Source organism: Notolabrus celidotus, chromosome 5 (assembly GCF_009762535.1).
Source record: "Notolabrus celidotus isolate fNotCel1 chromosome 5, fNotCel1.pri, whole genome shotgun sequence".
Taxonomy (NCBI): domain Eukaryota; kingdom Metazoa; phylum Chordata; class Actinopteri; order Labriformes; family Labridae; genus Notolabrus; species Notolabrus celidotus.
This window is the reverse complement of record NC_048276.1, coordinates 1187306-1206058: the sequence shown is the minus strand read 5'-3', so window position 1 is coordinate 1206058 and position 18753 is coordinate 1187306. Positions and strand designations below refer to the sequence as shown.

The window sequence follows — 18753 nt, the reverse complement described above, 5'->3', positions numbered from 1 at the left end:
AAGTCTCATGTTTTGATCTGCAGATTCAAAGACACACTTATCTCAGGTCTCGTTCCTTAGCCAGGTCAAACACAGCAAAAGGACCTTGGTATCATCATGGGCAGTGAACAGAACCTCAAAAACCCATATCAATAGAATCACAAGTTCATCTTTTTATCATTTCAAAAGATTTCAAAACTCAGAGGCTTTCTTTCACAATCAGATGCTGATGGTCTTCCATTCATCAGCCTCCCAGAAATCAACTATACAGCGACTGCAGCTGATTCAGAATGTGAAGAACACTGAGTGCGCCCACATTCGTCATCAGAGCTGTCACTTAGTCATCATGTTTTGATCAAATAAGGAAGTGAAAATGGAAATACGTATTGTAATTGTCCAGTTTGACGCATGTTCCATCTGTTATAAAAGAGGAGGCGTGGTTTAAGACTGATACTGCAGACAGTCATTAGGGGGAGTTCTACAAAGTTCTGGCTTCACTCTTGATGACTGTTGTACTGTCCATTGTTTTAAACAGTCTGTGGTACAAATATTCCTAACTGGATCATCTTATAAACAGAAACCATAAAGGTAAATAAAAGTAGAGGTTAACAAACGAGAGGCACGGTGGGTCAGGACAGGATCAATGATGCACCCTTTTTTTCAGAGGAGTAATTCTGGATCGTTCTCTCGTGGTGAAGGTTATAAATAAATATGGTTGGGAGGGAGGAGAAGTTGGTGGAAGTTATAATAAGAATAAAAATAATTAATACCAATGGTTGAAAAAAACATTAAAAAGAAAAAAAAATCGAAATACTAAAAAACTCAAGAAAATTTTAAATAAGTTAAAAAATGTAAAACATAATAAAATAACAACAATGATAAAAACAATAATGGTTCAATAAGTTTTTAATATAAATAGATAAAAGAGTTAGTAAAATTAAAATAAATTCAAAAATATATACAAAATAAACAAATACCAAATAACAATAATGGTTAAAAAATACAAAATAAATTACTAAAAAACGTTAGTAAAATTTAAATAAATTACAAAATGTAGAACATAATAAAAATAACACCAACAATAATAAAAACAAAAATGGTTAAATATTTTTTTAATAGAAATAATTTTAAAAACCTAGTAAAATTGTAATAAATTAAAACATTTTAAACATAATAAAAATTATAACAATAACAATAATGGTTAACATTTTTTTTAATAGAAATAAATTAAAAAAATCTAGTAAATTTAAATAAATTCAAAGATGTATACAAAATAAATAAATACCAAATAACAACAATAATAAGAATAATGGTTCAATAACTTTTTTAATATAAATAGATAAAAAAAGTTAGTAAAATTAAAATAAATTCAAAAATCTATACAAAATAGATAAATACCAAATAACAACAATATGAATAACAATAATGGTTAAAAAATACAAAATAAATTACTAAAAAACTGAAGTAAAATTTAAATAAATTAAAACATTTAAAACATAATAAAAATAACAACAACAATACTAATAACAATAATGTTTGAATATTTTTTAATAGAAATAAATAAATACAAACTCTACATAAATGTAATGAAATTAAAAAATGTACAACATAATAAAAATAACAACAATAATAATAACAATAATTGTTAACATTATTTTAATAGAAACAAATAAAAAACATTAGTCAAATTTAAATAAATTAAAAGATGTATACAAAATAAATAAATACCAAATAACAACAATACTAATAAGAATAATGGTTCAATAAAACATTTTAAAAAATAAAATAAAATTTGAAACTTAATAAAAATAAAAATAAATTATAATAATACAAAATGAATAAATCAAAAATAACAGCAACATTAATGAAGAATATAAATAAATAATGATGACGTTGGTGAATTAAAACTTCTATTTCTGCACCTTTAATGACGAGCAGGCGGACTCTTCAGGGCCGAGGATCGTCTCTGTTTGGTCCCTGTCTCGGTCTATGTGGGCGGGACATCAGGCTGGAAGGACACACACCATTCAGCACATAAGGTGGTGTTATCAGAGCTGGAGCTAAACAACCCACCCTGAATCTTCACCATGGAATCACCTATGTCAAATAAAACAGGCTGTTATGTGACACTGACCCGCTGGCACCTTCACAGCCTTTTGAAATAACTCTATAAAATAACCCCACTGTCACTGATGGTCTGGTTTGTTTTTTAGGTCATACAGAGGCATCAGTATTAATTGTAGTCTGTTTCATAACCAGCTGAAAACTTCTCACTGGAGATTTAAAGGAGAAAACTCTCAGAGATGTCTTTTTTATTCCATTATTAAACCCACTTAATAATTCACAGTCGGGCCGCTTGTTGGGTTTAAAGTGTGAGAGAGAAAAATATACTTTTAGGAGCAAGTTAAGGAAGTTTGAACAAACGTAGAATCTATTCTTAATGTTAGTTTAAAAAGACACTTCTTCATCAAGGTAGTAAAAGACTGTTTGATTTGAAATGAGTGATGCTCAGTCTGCCTGCTTCTGGGGCTAAAATAAATCACATTATACAAGGATGGATCTTAAGTTTGTACAGTATACCTAAGCTCTTCTCTTTCGGGTTATTTAAGATGTGCTGAATCTCTTGTCCCATTTAAGATGGCATCAGAAGTGGACCTCGCTCTGCTACAGTCCCTCTTAGCCTTTCTAATCTGACATGGCGTCACCAGCTCCAGCTAGCGCGTTATCATCCTGTGTCACTGCCTAAATCACTTCTCACGCCAAGACACCAAAAGAGGTGCTTTTGGCAGAGGCGCTCAAGTAATCCTCCCATCCTCTCCCCCCCTTCCTCCTCCACCTCCATCTTTCCACCGGCTCCTACTGTGGCTAAAGCTGACACTTACCCTGGACTCCTGTCAGCACTTTTGGCAAAGCTAGCCAACGTCTGTCAGAGGCATAGCGGAAGAGCGAATGTGTGAAGATAGGCAAGAAATCAGCCAACGATCTGCTGTGTTTTTTTGGTGGGTGGATGGTGGATGGGCAGGGAAGGACACGGCGACCTTGAGGAGGTGGCAGGTGGTGGTTCCTCTGCTGGTGGATGGGAGGTAATGAGGCATGACGGTTGGCCGATGGGCTTCGTTTGTCCTGCTTATCTACTCTTCAGAGGTCGAAACCACTGGCATGACATTTCGCCTGGCAGGTGGAGATCCGGGCCGACAGAGGAGCTTCAGGATGTGCCAGGGTTTGGGATGACTTACCTTCTGCCCAGAATTCATCCATGGGCATTTTAAGGCAATAATGAAGGGCCGACATGTTTCCAGTTAATTTGAAAGAAGCACAGATACTAATGAAAAGGAGAGGCGCTCAGTGTTACAGAGCCCACCAAATGGCCCCTGGTGGTCACCACAACCCAGAAAGCATTGCCACCTTCATTAGACTAAGGCTGTGTTAGTGCAAGCTCCAGGTTTTGACTATGCTGGTAGACCTACCCACACCAGAACCATGGAGGCTACTTACTACCAGGCTACTAACTTAAGATACAAACACAATGGGGATTTATGTTTACAGTTTTTAAAATAGTGATTTCTCATCAGTGAGCGTTCCATGGTGATGGATTCTTCTCTGAACATGAACCTGTCCTCATTCAGCTCTCCTTCTTCCCTGAGCTCTGTGAATCACACACCTTTAAAAAGAAACTAATGTCTCAACTTTGAACCCTGCTGCTATCATCACCACCACTCATGGTTTAACTTTCTCTGTAGAGATCACTAACCTAAACATTCTCTCACCTGCTCCTTCATCATATTGATGGACAGGATCCAAGATGAAAACGTCTGTAGCCTGCCAATTCAGCATGCTAACTGAAACTAGCCACATTGTTTTGATGCTAACCGGAGCTAACGGTTTTACCCATATGGTGCATTTCAACCAAGAGTTCCAGGGTCTTTCAGCCCCCAGAACTACTTTACCCTGAACTAAAAGGTTCCTGTGCCCCCATTGTTGTCTTTGTTTACGCATTCACGGTGGGCTGAGAGAAGACTACTGTTACAAGCTGCTAAATCAAGAGAATCACAGCTTCTTCTTTTGAAAAGTACACACACATACAAAAAAGATAGAACAAATAAAAACTAATGAAAGAAAGAGAAATCAAGAGAATCACAGATGTGTGTGATGTTATTGTGGACGGAGGGAGGAATAAAAACACTGAGGTTAATCTACCAATCAGACACGTTCAGCATTGCAGGCCCCGCCCCCTGAAAGTCCCAGGACCTTTGAAAAGTACTACCCCACGAGCAGGGGCTTTTTAGGGGGGAGATTATCTACCCCTGAACTAAACTTAGACCCTGGGTCCACCGGTCCAAACGCCAAGCGCTGTTTTGAGGCCAATCGTCAGCGGCAGCCATATTGCTGCTGTCAAGTGACTGTGACGTAAAGAGGCGGGCTTTGAGCCTCCTAGCCAACAGCTACAGTGTTCCCACCTGTCAATCAAGTCAGCTGTGCCTCTCATTGGAAGACTCATAATCTCAATATCTTCCAAATTGCTGCATTAGAAAAAAATCCCCCCCCCCCCCCCCCCCCCCTCACAGTGTGTGCTGATAGAGAAATGATCCATCCAGACTCCACCCATTTTTTGAACCAGGCTGTAAACATGTTTATTTCTGCTGTAAAGATCGTCTCTTTGAATGGGTGTGTATGTGGTTTTCAGTACTTCTGGAGCCAGCCTCTAGTGGATCCTCAATGAACTGCAGTTTTTAACACTTCTGCATTGGACTCATATTTTTAGACCGGAGGTTCCTGCTTGGTTTCCCCTCACCTTACGGTCTGTGGTGTCAACAAGCAGAAGCTAAATGTGTCTGAACTCTTCTCTGTGGATTGATTTGACATGACGTGTGATCAGTTTGTCTCTGGTGTTGATCATGTTAATGAAAGTTGATAACTGTAGTCAAGGGGTTTGGACCAATCAGAATCAAGCATCTTGTAAAGCCAGATCCATCTATAGTTTGAGTTTCATAGTTTCAAACTTTTAGTTTAACTTTTAGAAAGTGTTCTCTAGCTGAAAAACTACTTTATTGTGAATTAATAATTTTAAAATGAACTGGAGGATTATATTCACCAGTTAATTTAAAAAATCTGACTGAACTGAAAAACATCTGAGCTGATGAGATATGAAAGCGTACACTGGGATTTAGACAGTGTGTGCATGAATTAATCAACTTCTTTTACCAATGTGTAAATATTATAATCTGACTTTCTCTCAGCAAACACCACGATGCATTTTAACATTTCATGAAAGAGATTTTTTTTTAATTTTGAGATTTTCTAAACTGATAAATTCTTCTGAACCTGAACGCCTCATATCTTGTTACTCTGTAAAATCTACTTGAATAATTTCACAGGATGCCCCTCAGGAGAGGAGGAGAGGAGAGGAGAGGAGGAGAGGAGGAGAGGAGAGGAGGAGAGGAGGAGAGGAGGAGAGGAGAGGTTGGAAGGAAGGGAAACAGAAACTGAAGGGGAGAGAGTGGGAGAAGGTTAGATGGGTATTTATAGAAATGCTAGAAGGGTCACAGCTTCTCCTGACACTTTGCTAAACAGTCTTTATAAACTGAGACCTTCTTCCATCTTCCATAGCTGCCAATCACAGCCTGTAGAGGTTTCAGTGAAGGGACGTATGACAGATCTTAATTAGAATCCAGAGGGTTTAACATGAACGCACTCCTGAGGTTCATGCTGCAATAAGGCGGTAACATGTGACAGACTAGTTAAAGTCAACAACCAACCAGCTCCAGTTTAAACGTGGGAATAAGTGAGCTAACCATGAGACTGAAATACTGTCCTCACTGAATAACTCATGACAATCAATCTTTATTTATAAAGAGCCAAATCCCAACAAATGTTCTCCTCAGACTCTTTCCAAACAGAGCAGGTCTAGACCGTCCTCTATGTTCTATTATCAACAAAGACCCAACATCAAGACCGGATCAGATCCAGTCCCATCTTCCAGACAGGACTCAGTCTGATCTCATCTTAATCCACCATGAGCAGAGCACTTTGCAGCATTTAGCAAGTTACAGTGGCAAGGACAAACTTCCTTTAACAGGCAGAAACCTCCAGCAGGACCAGACTCATGTTAGACACACATCTGCTGAGACCGTGTTGGAGAGAGGGATAGAGGGAGGTGAAGAGAGAGAGAGAGATGATAGTGGGGAGACGGATAGTAGTAGTTGTAGCAGCTGGAGTCTGGACCACGTCCACAGCAGCAGAGATCCAGAGGAACCTACGAGACAAGGGAGCTCAGGGACTCCAGAAAGGTCTATGGTTAGTAACTTTAATGGGACAGGAAGAGTTAAAGTGAGAGACAGGCAGAGAGAGGAGAGAGAGGGAAAGACAGGATCCCATGTGTCAGTCTAAGCCTATAGCAGCAGAACTAAGACCTGGTCCAAGCCTGATCCAGCTCTAACTATAAGCTTTATCAAAAAGGAAAGTTTGAAGCCTACTCTTAAAAGTAGAGAGGGTGTCTGCCTCCCGGACCCTGACTGGTAGATGATTAACCTGATAACTGAAGGCTCTACCTCCCATACTACTTTTAAAGACTTTAAGTACGATCAGCAGGCCTGCATGTTAGGAGCGTAGAGTTCTAGAGCAGTTGTTCTCAAAGTTCTCAAAGGGTTAGGGTTAGGGTTAGGGTTAGGGTTGTGAATAGGGTTAGGGTTAGGGTTAGGGTTGTGAATAGGGTTAGGGTTAAGGTTGTGGTTAGGGTTAGGGTTGGGGTTAGGGTTAGGGTTGGGGTTAGGGTTAGGGTTAGGGTTAGGGTTAGGGTTAGGGTTGGGGTTAGGGTTAGGGTTGGGGTTAGGGTTAGGGTTAGGGTTGGGGTTAGGGTTAGGGTTGGGGTTGGGGTTGGGGTTAGGGTTAGGGTTAGGGTTGGGGTTAGGGTTAGGGTTGGGGTTGGGGTTAGGGTTAGGGTTAGGGTTGGGGTTGGGGTTAGGGTTAGGGTTAGGGTTAGGGTTAGGGTTGGGGTTAGGGTTAGGGTTGGGGTTGGGGTTAGGGTTAGGGTTAGGGTTAGGGTTGGGGTTGGGGTTGGGGTTGGGGTTAGGGTTGGGGTTGGGGTTGGGGTTAGGGTTGTGAATAGGGTTGGGGTTAGGGTTAGGGTTTGGGTTAGGGTTTGAGTTTGGGTTAGGGTTAGGGTTAGGGTTGGGGTTAGGGTTGTGAATAGGGTTAGGGTTAGGGTTTGGGTTAGGGTTACGGTTTGGGTTTAGATTAGGGTTAGGGTTGTGATTAGGGTTAGGGTTAGGGTTAGGGTTAGGGTTAGGGTTAGGGTTTGAGTTTGGGTTAGGGTTAGGGTTAGGGTTGGGGTTAGGGTTGTGAATAGGGTTAGGGTTAGGGTTTGGGATGAGTTTGCGTTAGGGTTGGGATTAGTGTTAGAACCAGAACTAAACTTAAGCAAGCAGAACCAGAGCCAAACTGAACCAGAACCGAACCAGAACCGAACCAGAACCGAACCAGAACCGAACCAGAACCGAACCAGAACCGAACCAGAACCGAACCAGGAACTAACCAGAACCGAACCGGAACCGAGCCAGAACCGGAACCGAACCGGAACCGAACCAGAACCGAACCGGAACCGAACCAGAACCGAACCGGAATCGAACCGCAACCGAACCGGAACCGAACCGGAACCGAACCGGAACCAAACCAGCACCGAAGCAGAACCGAACCAGAACCGAACCAGAACCAAACCAGAACCGGAACTGAACCAGAACTGAACCGGAACCAAACCAGAACCAAACCAGAACCAAACCAGGAACTAACCAGAACCGAACCAGAACTGGAACTGAACCAGAACCGAACCGGAACCGAACAAGAACTTAACTCAAGCAAACATTATTAATGTCCTCAGCTTGGATGGTCTGATCCGGTTTCTCCTCTCAGTGAGTATTTGCCCGGTCTTTGAGAAGAACCCTAACCCTAACCCTCTCTGAAGGAACAGATGAAGCCAAGATACACAGCCTCCCCTCCATCACCTGGATCCTATATCCTCACATGTGATTGGCCGCATGGCCGCCATGCTGACCAATCAGAACAAAGTTCTGCTGTGAGCAGAGCTGGGGCTGAGCACTGAGAGAGCTAAGCAGGGACAGGAACTAACTGGGAGCCGGCTCTCTCTGGATGTGAGCCGGCTCTTCTGATCCACTATAAAGCATCGACTCTCAGAGCCGCAGCTTCTGATCATGACATCACTAATGTGTTTAATCTGTGTTACAGTTATGAAGGGGGTCCTTGGACTATCTTCTCACCTGTAAGGGGTCCCTGGCTCCAAAAAGCTGAGAACCCCTGTTCTAAAGGGGTCATAGGGAACTATGAGCTCTGCCTCCCGGACTCTTGACTGGTAGATGATTCCTAAGGAGAGGGGCCTGATAACTGGAATCAAACATCTATATGATACTTGAATGTTAGTAATGATGGTGAACATGAGTAGTTGAGGCTGAAAGGGTTAAATAGATTAGATTTGTACCTACTACAGATGCTGCAGAAGTCAGTGGTCCAAAAATCTGGACACACCCCTGCTTGCAGTCTTTGACATGCAACTTGACATGTCGTTAATTACATATATTTTCACATAATTACTGAGAGTAAATTCTGCTGGTAAAAGTTGAATTGTTGAAAGAAGGTCTCAGTCTTTCATTTTGAAATCTCTGCAGGAGGATCAGAGTATTTCCTTCATGGCTGCACCTCTCTAAGTGTTGGGTTAAACGCTTCTCCAGTCTAAAAATAAGAACTCTGAGATATGATGAATTAAATCATCAGAATCAATCACGTCCCGGTCAGTTACACTCACACTCTGCTTCACTGCCTGTCCCTGTTTTGGTTTTTAAATTCCTTCTGTGTGTCATAGACCTAAATGCTCACCCTCTTGACAATTAGAAGGACATCATTTAAATGTGCCTTCACACTCGTCCTCTGTTAGAGCTCTCCTGCTGAGTTAAGGAGCTCTAATCAGGAATGTCAATGCTATAATTGCTGCACATATAAAAGAGAAATACAGAGAGGTGTTTAATTACAGAGAGAGTGCAGTTTTCATCTCCGGCTGACAGTTTGTGTTCCATATGTTAAAGCTAATGTGTGGTCATTTATGGTCTGAAAATGTTCCTTAAAAGCCAGAACATGCATGCTAACAGAAACCTGCACATTTAAAGAAACACAGCAAACACAGGTTTCTATGTTTAAGGTAACAGAGACAGAGTCAGTGCAGGAAGTGGGTGAAATGGTGCCACCGTACTCTTGGCCATGCGCTTTGGCACGCTGCCTCTCCGTCTCAGCGGTGCTGGATTGATATCAGATAGTAAATCCATGGGCGGCGTTACCTGCTGAGAACAGACCAGGTGCAAACTCTGCAGTAAGACCACAAGCTGTAGAGGTTTATGAAGCACTGCAGAGTAACTCACCCTCCCTCCCTCCCCTCCAAACTTCAAGCCTGGACGAGCCTGAAGAGAGTAAATAAATAAGAGCTGATTGCACCGGCTTTAATAGTTTGCCATTATTTGGCGAGGTTTAACAAAAGCTTAAGCAAGATTTAAAAGAGGAAACAATCCTAAATGAGACATGTGGTGCTGGAGTTGTAGGCATGGATTGACTCCACATTGTTACAAACCTGAATTTACCTTTTTTTTAAATGAAAACATAAAGGCAGAAGATGAATAAGAAGCAGTCCTCAATGTCTTTGCATTGAACGTTTGATAACTAAAGGAACAGAAATCTACTCTCTTCTGAAGGTTTTATTCTTGGTGTAGTCTTAGACTCAGACCTTCATTTCAGCAGCCACATAAAGACAGTTACAAAGTCAGCCTACTATCACCTTCAGAATATATCAAGGATTAAAGGACTCATGTCTCAGCAGGATGCAGAAAAACTCCTCCATGCATTTATCTTTAGCAGACTAGACTACTGTAACGGGGTCTTTACAGGACTCCCTAAAGAGTCCATCATACAGAATGCTGCTGCTCGAGTCCTAACAAGGACCAACAAAGTAGACTACATTACTACAGTGCTTAGAACCCTCCACTGGCTTCCTGTCTGTCAGATAATAGACTTTAAAATCCTGCTGATGGTTTATAAAGACCTGAATGGTTTAGGCTGATCTGCTACTACTTTATGAACCATCTGGACCTCTGAGGTCCTCAGGTACTGGTCTGCTTTCAGTCCCTAGAGTCAGAAGGAAACATGGTGAAGCAGCGTTTAGTCATTATGCTCCACATATCTGGAACACACTCCCTGAAAGCTGCAGGTCTGCTCCAACTCTCACCTCTTTTAAATCAAAGATTAAGACCTTTTTATTTAACACTGTCTTCCTATCTTAGATTATTTTAACTCACTTTAAATTTTAATTTCTTTTCTGTTTTATTATATTTTAATGTATTTAATTCTGTTCTTTTATGCTTGTCTGAATGTCTCCAATGCTGTTAATGTTTTAATGTAAAGCACATTGAGTTGCCCTCATGTATGAAATGCACTATACACATAAAGCTGCCTTGCCTTGAAGGTATTAGATTGTGTTGCTGGTGTTTGTGCCATGTTGTAAAAATGGATGCATTTCCCAGTTTGAGGAGGAAAGCTAGTCCACCGAATTAGAAACCATGACACAGTGTGTGAATGTGTGTGTGTGTGTGGGTTTAAATGCAGGGAACTGCAGCCTCTTTGCAGTGAAACACTGATTGTGCGACTTTGTTTGACTTCCTTTCATCATGTTTGTGGCGATGTATTGCAGAAGTCAATGTCATGGCAGATGACGGACTGAGATGTGTTATCTGTGTACTCAGGCACGGAGTCCTCATCCGCTCTCTCTCTCTCTCTCTCTGTATCACACACACACGCACATTTTCCATCATCTTGCCAAGATTCCTGCAAACAAACCTCTGTTTACTGACATGAAACAACACAAGTGCCTCTTTTATAGACACCGGGGACATCCTTTAAAAAAAGATTCTGCAGCACAGGACGGTCTTAACGTCACTCTGGCAGGGATGCATGTTATTTGACTGAGGGGCTGAAAAAAGCAGTCATTATATTCGTGTCAGTGCAAAGATGCAGAAAGACATAGATGGAGAGAGAGAAAGAGGAGAGCTACAGCCCTTTTGGGAAAGTTAAACAATCCAGTAAATCAGGCATTAAGAACAGCCGAGCAGGTCAACATATTTGTTTGCTTGCATCAGCGCCCGTTTCTGAGCGCTGAACATCCACCCACTGACTTTGAAGGGTTACAACACAAGTTTCTTCTTGATTTACACTCACAGTGTTGTGATTGGTGAAGCATTTTATGGATCCACCATCTGCTCGCCCTCTGATAAATATTAATGGGCTATGAAAGGCATGCTAAAAGAGATGGGGGAATGTAAACCTTGATTGATTTTGCTCGTGCCCTTGTGTTGCAAATTTGTTTATGACTAAGAACGACCGACTTGCTATTTAGGACGGTCTCTTAAATCTGTGCAGGCATAAACAGACAACAGATTTGGGTTAGGATCTGATGGAAGCTGTGTTTTGTTGTCTTTGAGAGGGGGGGGGGGGGGGCTGATTACATAACTGATGTAATAGATGGTGGCAGGCCCATTAGGAAAAGTAGTGCCATTGTTTTGAGTGCTGTCCGTGGTGCTGATCCTTCTGCATGGATTTCTTGGTAACACTCCAGAGTGTCAGTCGTTCCAGTCAGTGGGTTACCAGGTAGTGACACGAGCTTTAAGATTAATAGTTGTTTGCAAAGTCATGGCAGTTTATGGAAGAATAACTGGGCAATTAAAAAAAGGTTAAATGCATGCGCTCTGAAATGATTCAACCATCTTACTAGTTAGCTGGAACTCCATGACTACAGGGCATAACATTCAAAATGTACTTTAATTGCCTGTAGGATGAATTATAATCATGGTCAATAAAATACTCAAAGGCAGTTCAATCATAATCAAAATTTTAAAAACAATATCCTGTATAATAAATGGACGCAGTCTCCATGACGTCACCTGTCTGTTCCTGAAGCCCTGTTTTGAAGCTGATTGTCGGCGGGTGCCATATTGGAAATCCTGAACTCGACCTTACTTCTGTGGAGCTAGTGTGAGGTAAAGAGGCGGGCTTTAGTCTCCTTGCTAACAGCTGCAGTGTTCCTGCCTGTCAGTCAAGTCAGCCACGCCCTTATTTGGGCAAAACTTGTAAATTTAATATCTTCAAAAAATAACAAGTCAAGAAATGAGCTTTTCAGACTTCAATCATTTTTTGATCCAGGCTGTAAACATGCTTATTTCTGCTGTAAAGATCATCTCTTTGAATGGGTGTGTATGTGGTTTCCTCTGTTTCTGCAGCCAGCCTCTAGTGGACACTCAAGGAACTGCAGTTTTTAACACCTCAGCATTGGCTTCATATTTTAAGACCGGAGTCATGGGCCATTTGTCTGCTAGAAAAGAGGGTTTACACTGATTTCAAACTGTGACATGAATCATTAAATCAGAATAACAGACATAACAATGTAGTAAATAAACATGTAGATATACCATGTAACAATTCTCCAAGCAGAATTCACATATTTGTATTTATTGTATTATTGAAGTATCATCTACATATACTTTTTTAATGTAAAACTACCTCTGCACTACTCACCACTGCACTATTATCATATTATTTTGAGCCTGTACATATTAGTAATGCCTATGTGTTGTTCTTTTGTGTTTATAGTTGATGTTATTGTTATTATTATATATATTTTTTTTATTTGTATGCCTTTTTCTTATACCTTTGTACAAAGAGAGCACAGTTTACCAAGACAAATTCCTTGTGTGTTCAAGCATACCTGGCCAATAAAGCTGATTCTGATTCTGATTCTTCTAAAAAACAAAGCAGCAACATTTGATGTTTAAAGATGAATCCAATGCAGAAATGCTGAAAAGTGCAGTTCCCTGAGTGTCCACTAGGGGCTGGTCCAAAAGCAGCTTTTGTCAATTGCTTATTCTTATAAATATATTTAGAGTCTGCACAAGTCTGAACAGCTTATTTCTCTGTTTGTACACACAGCACTGTAGATGGGGGTTGACAGCTGATGTTTTGAAGATATTAAGGTTAGGTTGAGGTTTTACATAATTAGTTTTGCATAATTCTGCATAATTAGGGGCGTGGCTGACTTGTCTGACATTGTAGCTGTTAGCCAGGAGGCTAGGTGGCTTTACTCTGAGTACACATGTCTTTACAAGGTGTCTGAGGAAACATCCTGCTACCTATTAGAAGGAAAGACAACTTAAAATCACTCCTCCAGATTTGATTTGGACTCCCCATTAATACAGCATATTCATATTTTTAGGATACTGGCTGTTTGGCATGTGAAAGTGTGATTTTTAAATCAATATAAATCACTAAAACCTCCAAACCAACCTGTTGTATGTTGATAGAAATGAAAGTTTTAACATCTGACTGCAGTTCTTTAAATTGTGAAGACTCGTGGCTCATTTAAAATACTTTAATAATTAAATATAAATATATAAATAATGGTTTGACTCTTATATCTAGTGTTCTAGTCGTCACTGTTCTCCATTCGTGCTCTAACATCACAGAACATTTAGCATCTTCCTCCTCGGATCACTTCTGCCCCCCTCCTCTCTCAGGCAGGGGAGCCGCTGCAGGACTCCTACACAGGAGCTGACTGCTTCAGCATCCGCCTCTGATCCCACCAGATCCATGACGTTTCGTGGCCGAGTTTACACGCTGAGTGGCGCACATCCTGCTCACCAGTGCGTGGAGCCACAGGCGTGCATGTCTGCGAGAGCTGCACTGACTGCAGGCTTCAGTGCATGCTGCTGTGCTCCATGCATCCCGCTTTAAACCCCGAGGCTCTGCATTGACAGCGACCCTCTCAGAGCACCAAGACACGCTTCTCCTCGGTGGGTGTCGTCAGAGGCCTGAATGCGGGGAGATCGATGCGTGTGCAAGTGTTGAAGTTGATGCATTTATAGCGTGGAAGCCTCCCCGTTTTTTTTTACTGAGGAGAGGAAGCAAGTGGAAGTGAGGGGGTGGAGGTGGGAGGTGGGAGGGGGTGTTCATCAGCACCGTGGACAGCGTCAGAATACGAGAGTCTGAATCCAGGGATTTCAGCACCATGGACAGAGTCAAAAACTGAGTTCCTGTCCCCCCATGTTTTACTGTACTGTTCCTTTTTTTAATATTCATCATAATATTATCAAAGGAGGATGAAAATAATAATACACTCGGCTCTCTCAGCTCAACGTGTCCCACCCACTCCACAGTTTGCCTCACGAACAAGTTCACAACCATATGACTGGTGATCTAAAAATAGAAATCACGAGCTTTCTGTCTTTTTACACATAAAATAATAATTTCTATATATGTTGAAAGTTTGTGTTTGAAGCTATACTCATTAAAAAGATCAAAATCAGCTTTTATTTCTTATTTAATGTTGATGGACACATGCATTCAGTCCAGACCTCAGCTGGGAGCAGTGGCAGAGCCAGACAGTTTTGACATGGGTGTCCAAACTGGGGCACTGACTGTTGAAGGGTTGGCCAGGCGTGGAAAACATTAGGGGCTTACCCCAAACCTAGGAGGGTTACCTCCACTAATCACATCTACTTTAACTTCTTTTTATAGAATAATTTAACAAATGTTACATTTTTTGTACATTTCTAATGTTAAGATTAAAAATGTAACTCCACAGAGTGTCAACATTTAAATCTGCTGAACTCTTTAAGGACTCAAAATGAAGATGATTGTCCAAAATCAAAGCATCAACAAAAATAATACTCAAATGCAAATAAGCTCCTGTCTCTGCAGCTTGAAACACAACAACACAATAACTGATTTAAATATAAGTAATGCCTCTGACATGGCAAATCATGTTTAAGAATTTCAGGGTGGCAAATCAGTTCCCTGGTCACTGGCTGGGAGCCCCCGAGCAGTGTGGAGTTAAGTGCCTTGCTCGGGGACTCTTAGGTAAGTTAGCTGATGTTATTTTCGAGAGGAGAGAGAATAACCCCACCCACATTCTCCCTCTCTCCCCCGTGGATTTGAACCACCCACTTTCCAGTAACCTCTTCCACAGCAGCCACGCTGTGTTTGGGAAAAAAGAGCAGGGATACCCCAGTGTGCCCCAGAGTAACTTGTAGTCTTAGTTCTCCTTTAAATCTCCTCCGTGCCTGGGCACTACCTCTGCCACTACCACCAGCAGCAGCAGCAGCAGCAGCGCTGCTTCTTGATGTTGTGGTCCCTAATACGCATGCGCCCGGCATTGGAATTACTGCACTGGCGAGAATAAGTTGGACCTCGTTTCTCTTCACTAAAAGAAGAAAAAAACCTCTAACAGAAGTATGGCAGTGTTCAGAATAAGAAGAATGAGGTGTTTCTGCGTGTGGTTGCTCCCTCTCGTAGTGTCCGTGGTGAGCGCGCAAAGGTAAGTGGAAAGGAGGAAGCTCCACGTTTGATAAGTGTCTCACAGACGGCGTGGAGAATACTTGGAACACTTTACGCTTGAAGAATGTGTCGGTTTTTAATCCTCTGTGCTCCTTCTCTCTTTGTTTCTGTCTTCAGTAGTCCTAGAGCCAACGACCCAAGCAATATGTCTGTGGTTAAAGAAACGGTGGATAGACTGTTGAAAGGTTATGATATACGATTGAGGCCAGATTTCGGAGGTAAATGAAGTCGTTTTTATCACCAACTCTGTTCGAGTTTGAGCCTTGTCAGCCTGTGGAGTAGTACAGTGCTTCTTGGAATATTAAAAACCACTGAGGTTTGGTGTTGGAAAGTAAGAAAGCACATTCTCTGGCATGTAGTCGAGGCACAATGTGCCCAAAAACCAGCCCGACACCATCCGAAAACATGTGCGTAAAGACGCTGCTGGGTGCTTTCAGACCACAAAACACTCCAGCTCTGTTATTTGAATGAAAGTAATACTTAACATACATGACAGCCTATATTCTAAGCATGTTCCAGCCCAGGTGTTGAGGACATGTTCAGGCATTCCTGATTAAATGTCAGCAACTTTTAAGGGAATTACCAGCACTTTCTAATCCAACCCCAAATGAACACTGTAAACTATTATCCGGCTGACAACTGCTGAATTCTCAAATCTGTGTTCCTATCACGCACATCATATCAATGAGTCTTTATTCCTGCACATGCTGGACGGGGATCCTCCTGCTGACTCTTGTTTTGATGTGTCCCAGGTCGACCGGTTGGAGTGGGAATGAATATAGACATAGCCAGCATAGACATGGTCTCAGAAGTCAATATGGTAAGTAGGCCATTATTATTTCTTCTTCGAGTGACCATTATGGGCTAATGATGAGTGCTATGCAAAATGCTAACAGGGGAACTACCCCCCCAGCCACCGGGGAACCCCTTCTGGATGGAGGTCTGTGTGTGTGTGAGTGTGTGAGTGTGTGTGTGTGTTACCATCCATCACTAGCATCGACTTCTAGGTTTGAGAGCTCCAAGGTAGTGATTATTCTTTTTAAATGCTGATGTAAACACAGCCTGGAGTGGGCTGTGATGCAGATTGACATATATATGGATATTCATGGATGCTTAATTCACACAAGTAAGCATCTCTAACTTCACAGAATCACTCATTTAAGAGGAGGAAAGTTCAAACAATCACATCTTTAATGTTTTAATAACTCAGCTCACAATCCAGGCTTCATGCCACTCTCTCATGTTTCTGCAGAACAAATGTTTAACACACTTTGTTATGGCTGCTCGGTTGGAAACAGTGAGAGTGGAAGAACTTGAGACCTGAGGATGTGAGAAGTGCAGATTAAGTTTTGCTTCATACAAGTGCACCTCCTAGTGATGAGACAGGGGAACTGCAGCTGAGTGTATACAGGAACTCCAGGCTGTATTTCATCATCACGGAAGGTCACTCTTGACACTCCTAATGTAGTCGACAAGGTGAGCAAAAATTGATATTTATGGAAATATGCATGAGATTGTGATAGGTTCATTGTGATGTTTTTCCCTCTTCCTGTGTTTGACCTCCACTGTGGGAGGAGGCTGCTGTTTTCATTTGCATCTTCTTCTTCATATACTCACGTCCCGCTGTTGCTGTTGCTGCTGTTGTTACTACTGGGTTACTAGCTGTGATGTGAGTCATGTTGTGATGTCGGGGAATGATTACATGCTGGAATATTTTTGGCAGCAGCACCCAAAGGCTGTTCCTCATGCTGTTGTCTTTGTGCTCCTGGAGCCTAGATGTAGATGTGCAGGGATGAGATGAGAAAATAGATGATGTCTATTTGCATTGTGTATACACAGAAGACCTGCACGAGGAAATCCTCATACATGTACAGAGTGTACAAAAAGGCAAACAAATGCACAGTGCAGGTCTACAGAGGCCTCCGCTGCAGCCGTGAATCTTTAATTGCAGGCATACCCTCGCAGAGGAACAGATGCAGGAGCTTGAAAGCTGCTGTACATACAGACATTGTTGTTTTGCATTTGTTTGTGAGAAAGAGGGTTTTCAGATTCATGAGGTTTATTTCCAGAGAGTTATGTAAGCTTCTTCTTTGAATCTACATCCCTTTATCAAATAATGCATAAGACCTATTTCTTCAAATCCATACAAAGCTTTCTTTAAAAGAAAAGCAGGAAGTGATTTTAAAACATGTTGATATTCTGTTTTATATTTATTTATTTTGAGTTGTATTTTTGGCTTTGTTTGATTGGACAGCTGAAGAGAGACAGGAAACGTGTGAGTTAGAGAGTGGAGGGAAGACATGCAGGAAATGGTCAAGGCCGGGAGTCGAACCCATGAATGCTCTTAAAGCTAGGGTTGGTAGTCTTGGAAAACTAGCATGAATTTGAATGTAGCATTTCCTCAGGACTCCATCTAACCCCTCCCCTCCTCCAAAATGGCGCCCCTGCTCACATGCATGAGCGCCGCTGATTCACGACCACATGATGGTGACTGATTCCAAACCGGTCCTCCGCACATGGTTTGTGTTCTGCACTACGTCAACTCATGTCTCACTCAGCGGTTAGAAAACACCAAAACATTCTCATAGTGAAAGTTAAAAACACAAACAAACATGCCGCTTTGCAGGAGGCGGGCAGAACGGCAGAACAGGATCTGATTGGTTTCATAGTTTGGCTCCTGATGGCAGGGATTGGTTGGTGTTTTCCCAGGTTTCCCAAAAGAACACATTATGTATTGATTACCATCGGGACACAAGGATCATTCTAAACAGTAGAACAAAAAGTGGATCTAAATCTGAACACCAACCCCAGCTTTAAACCGCTAGTCTAACAGCGCCCTGCTATACAGCGTAATTTGACATTTTTCAAAAGCATTGTACAGAGAGTGAAAATCAAAAGAGTCTCCAAATAGAAGGAAGAAAACACATTTTCAGCCATGATGTTGCAGGTATATGATGTTCTGCAACCCTTGTTGTCAAGCTATCAAAACCAGCAGCATGCTCACTGAATTCTGACACATCATGGCATAAGTTCTGGACTCCTTCTTTTTACTTATTGTTTAAAAGTGGTGTTGAGGTAAGGTGATGTATAAGGAGCACATCTGAGCTTGTGTTGACAGCTTGTGGGTGGATGTTTGGACGATATGGACATTGGGTTTGATTCCCATGTGATACAGTCAGGCCCGCCAACAAGGGGACAACCGGGTCAGTGAAAACATTTCCTGGAATGGTTTAATAAATCACCTCAGGCAGGAGTCGCCTTGTTCTGAGTGCAGGCGAACCTGTCAGTCAAAACAGCTGACCCCACTTCTGCAGCTGCATAATCACGACTGGAGCAGATGTGTGT

At 41.7% G+C, this 18753-nt stretch overlaps 2 protein-coding genes across 3 annotated transcripts in view; one reads left to right on the top strand and one right to left on the bottom strand.

Annotated features, from left to right (window-relative positions):
- Positions 1-3270, bottom strand: part of LOC117812377 (gamma-aminobutyric acid receptor subunit alpha-6-like) — a 62194-nt gene extending 58924 nt beyond the window's left edge. The window contains exon 1 of the mRNA XM_034683086.1: positions 3216-3270. Within this exon, the coding sequence (XP_034538977.1) occupies positions 3216-3270 (55 nt within the window). The remainder of the gene's footprint in view (positions 1-3215) is intronic.
- LOC117813322 (gamma-aminobutyric acid receptor subunit beta-2-like) overlaps positions 1-18753 on the top strand; it is a 196973-nt gene that overhangs the window by 74800 nt on the left and 103420 nt on the right. Inside the window, exons 1-3 of one of the 2 annotated variants that reach the window (XM_034684478.1) lie at positions 14917-15388; positions 15526-15626; positions 16161-16228. In XM_034684478.1, coding sequence (XP_034540369.1) covers positions 15306-15388; positions 15526-15626; positions 16161-16228 — 252 coding nt within the window. In that variant the 5' untranslated portion in view covers positions 14917-15305. Of the gene's footprint in view, positions 1-14916; positions 15389-15525; positions 15627-16160; positions 16229-18753 lie in introns of those variants that run through there. The other variant, XM_034684479.1, reaches the window with a different exon arrangement.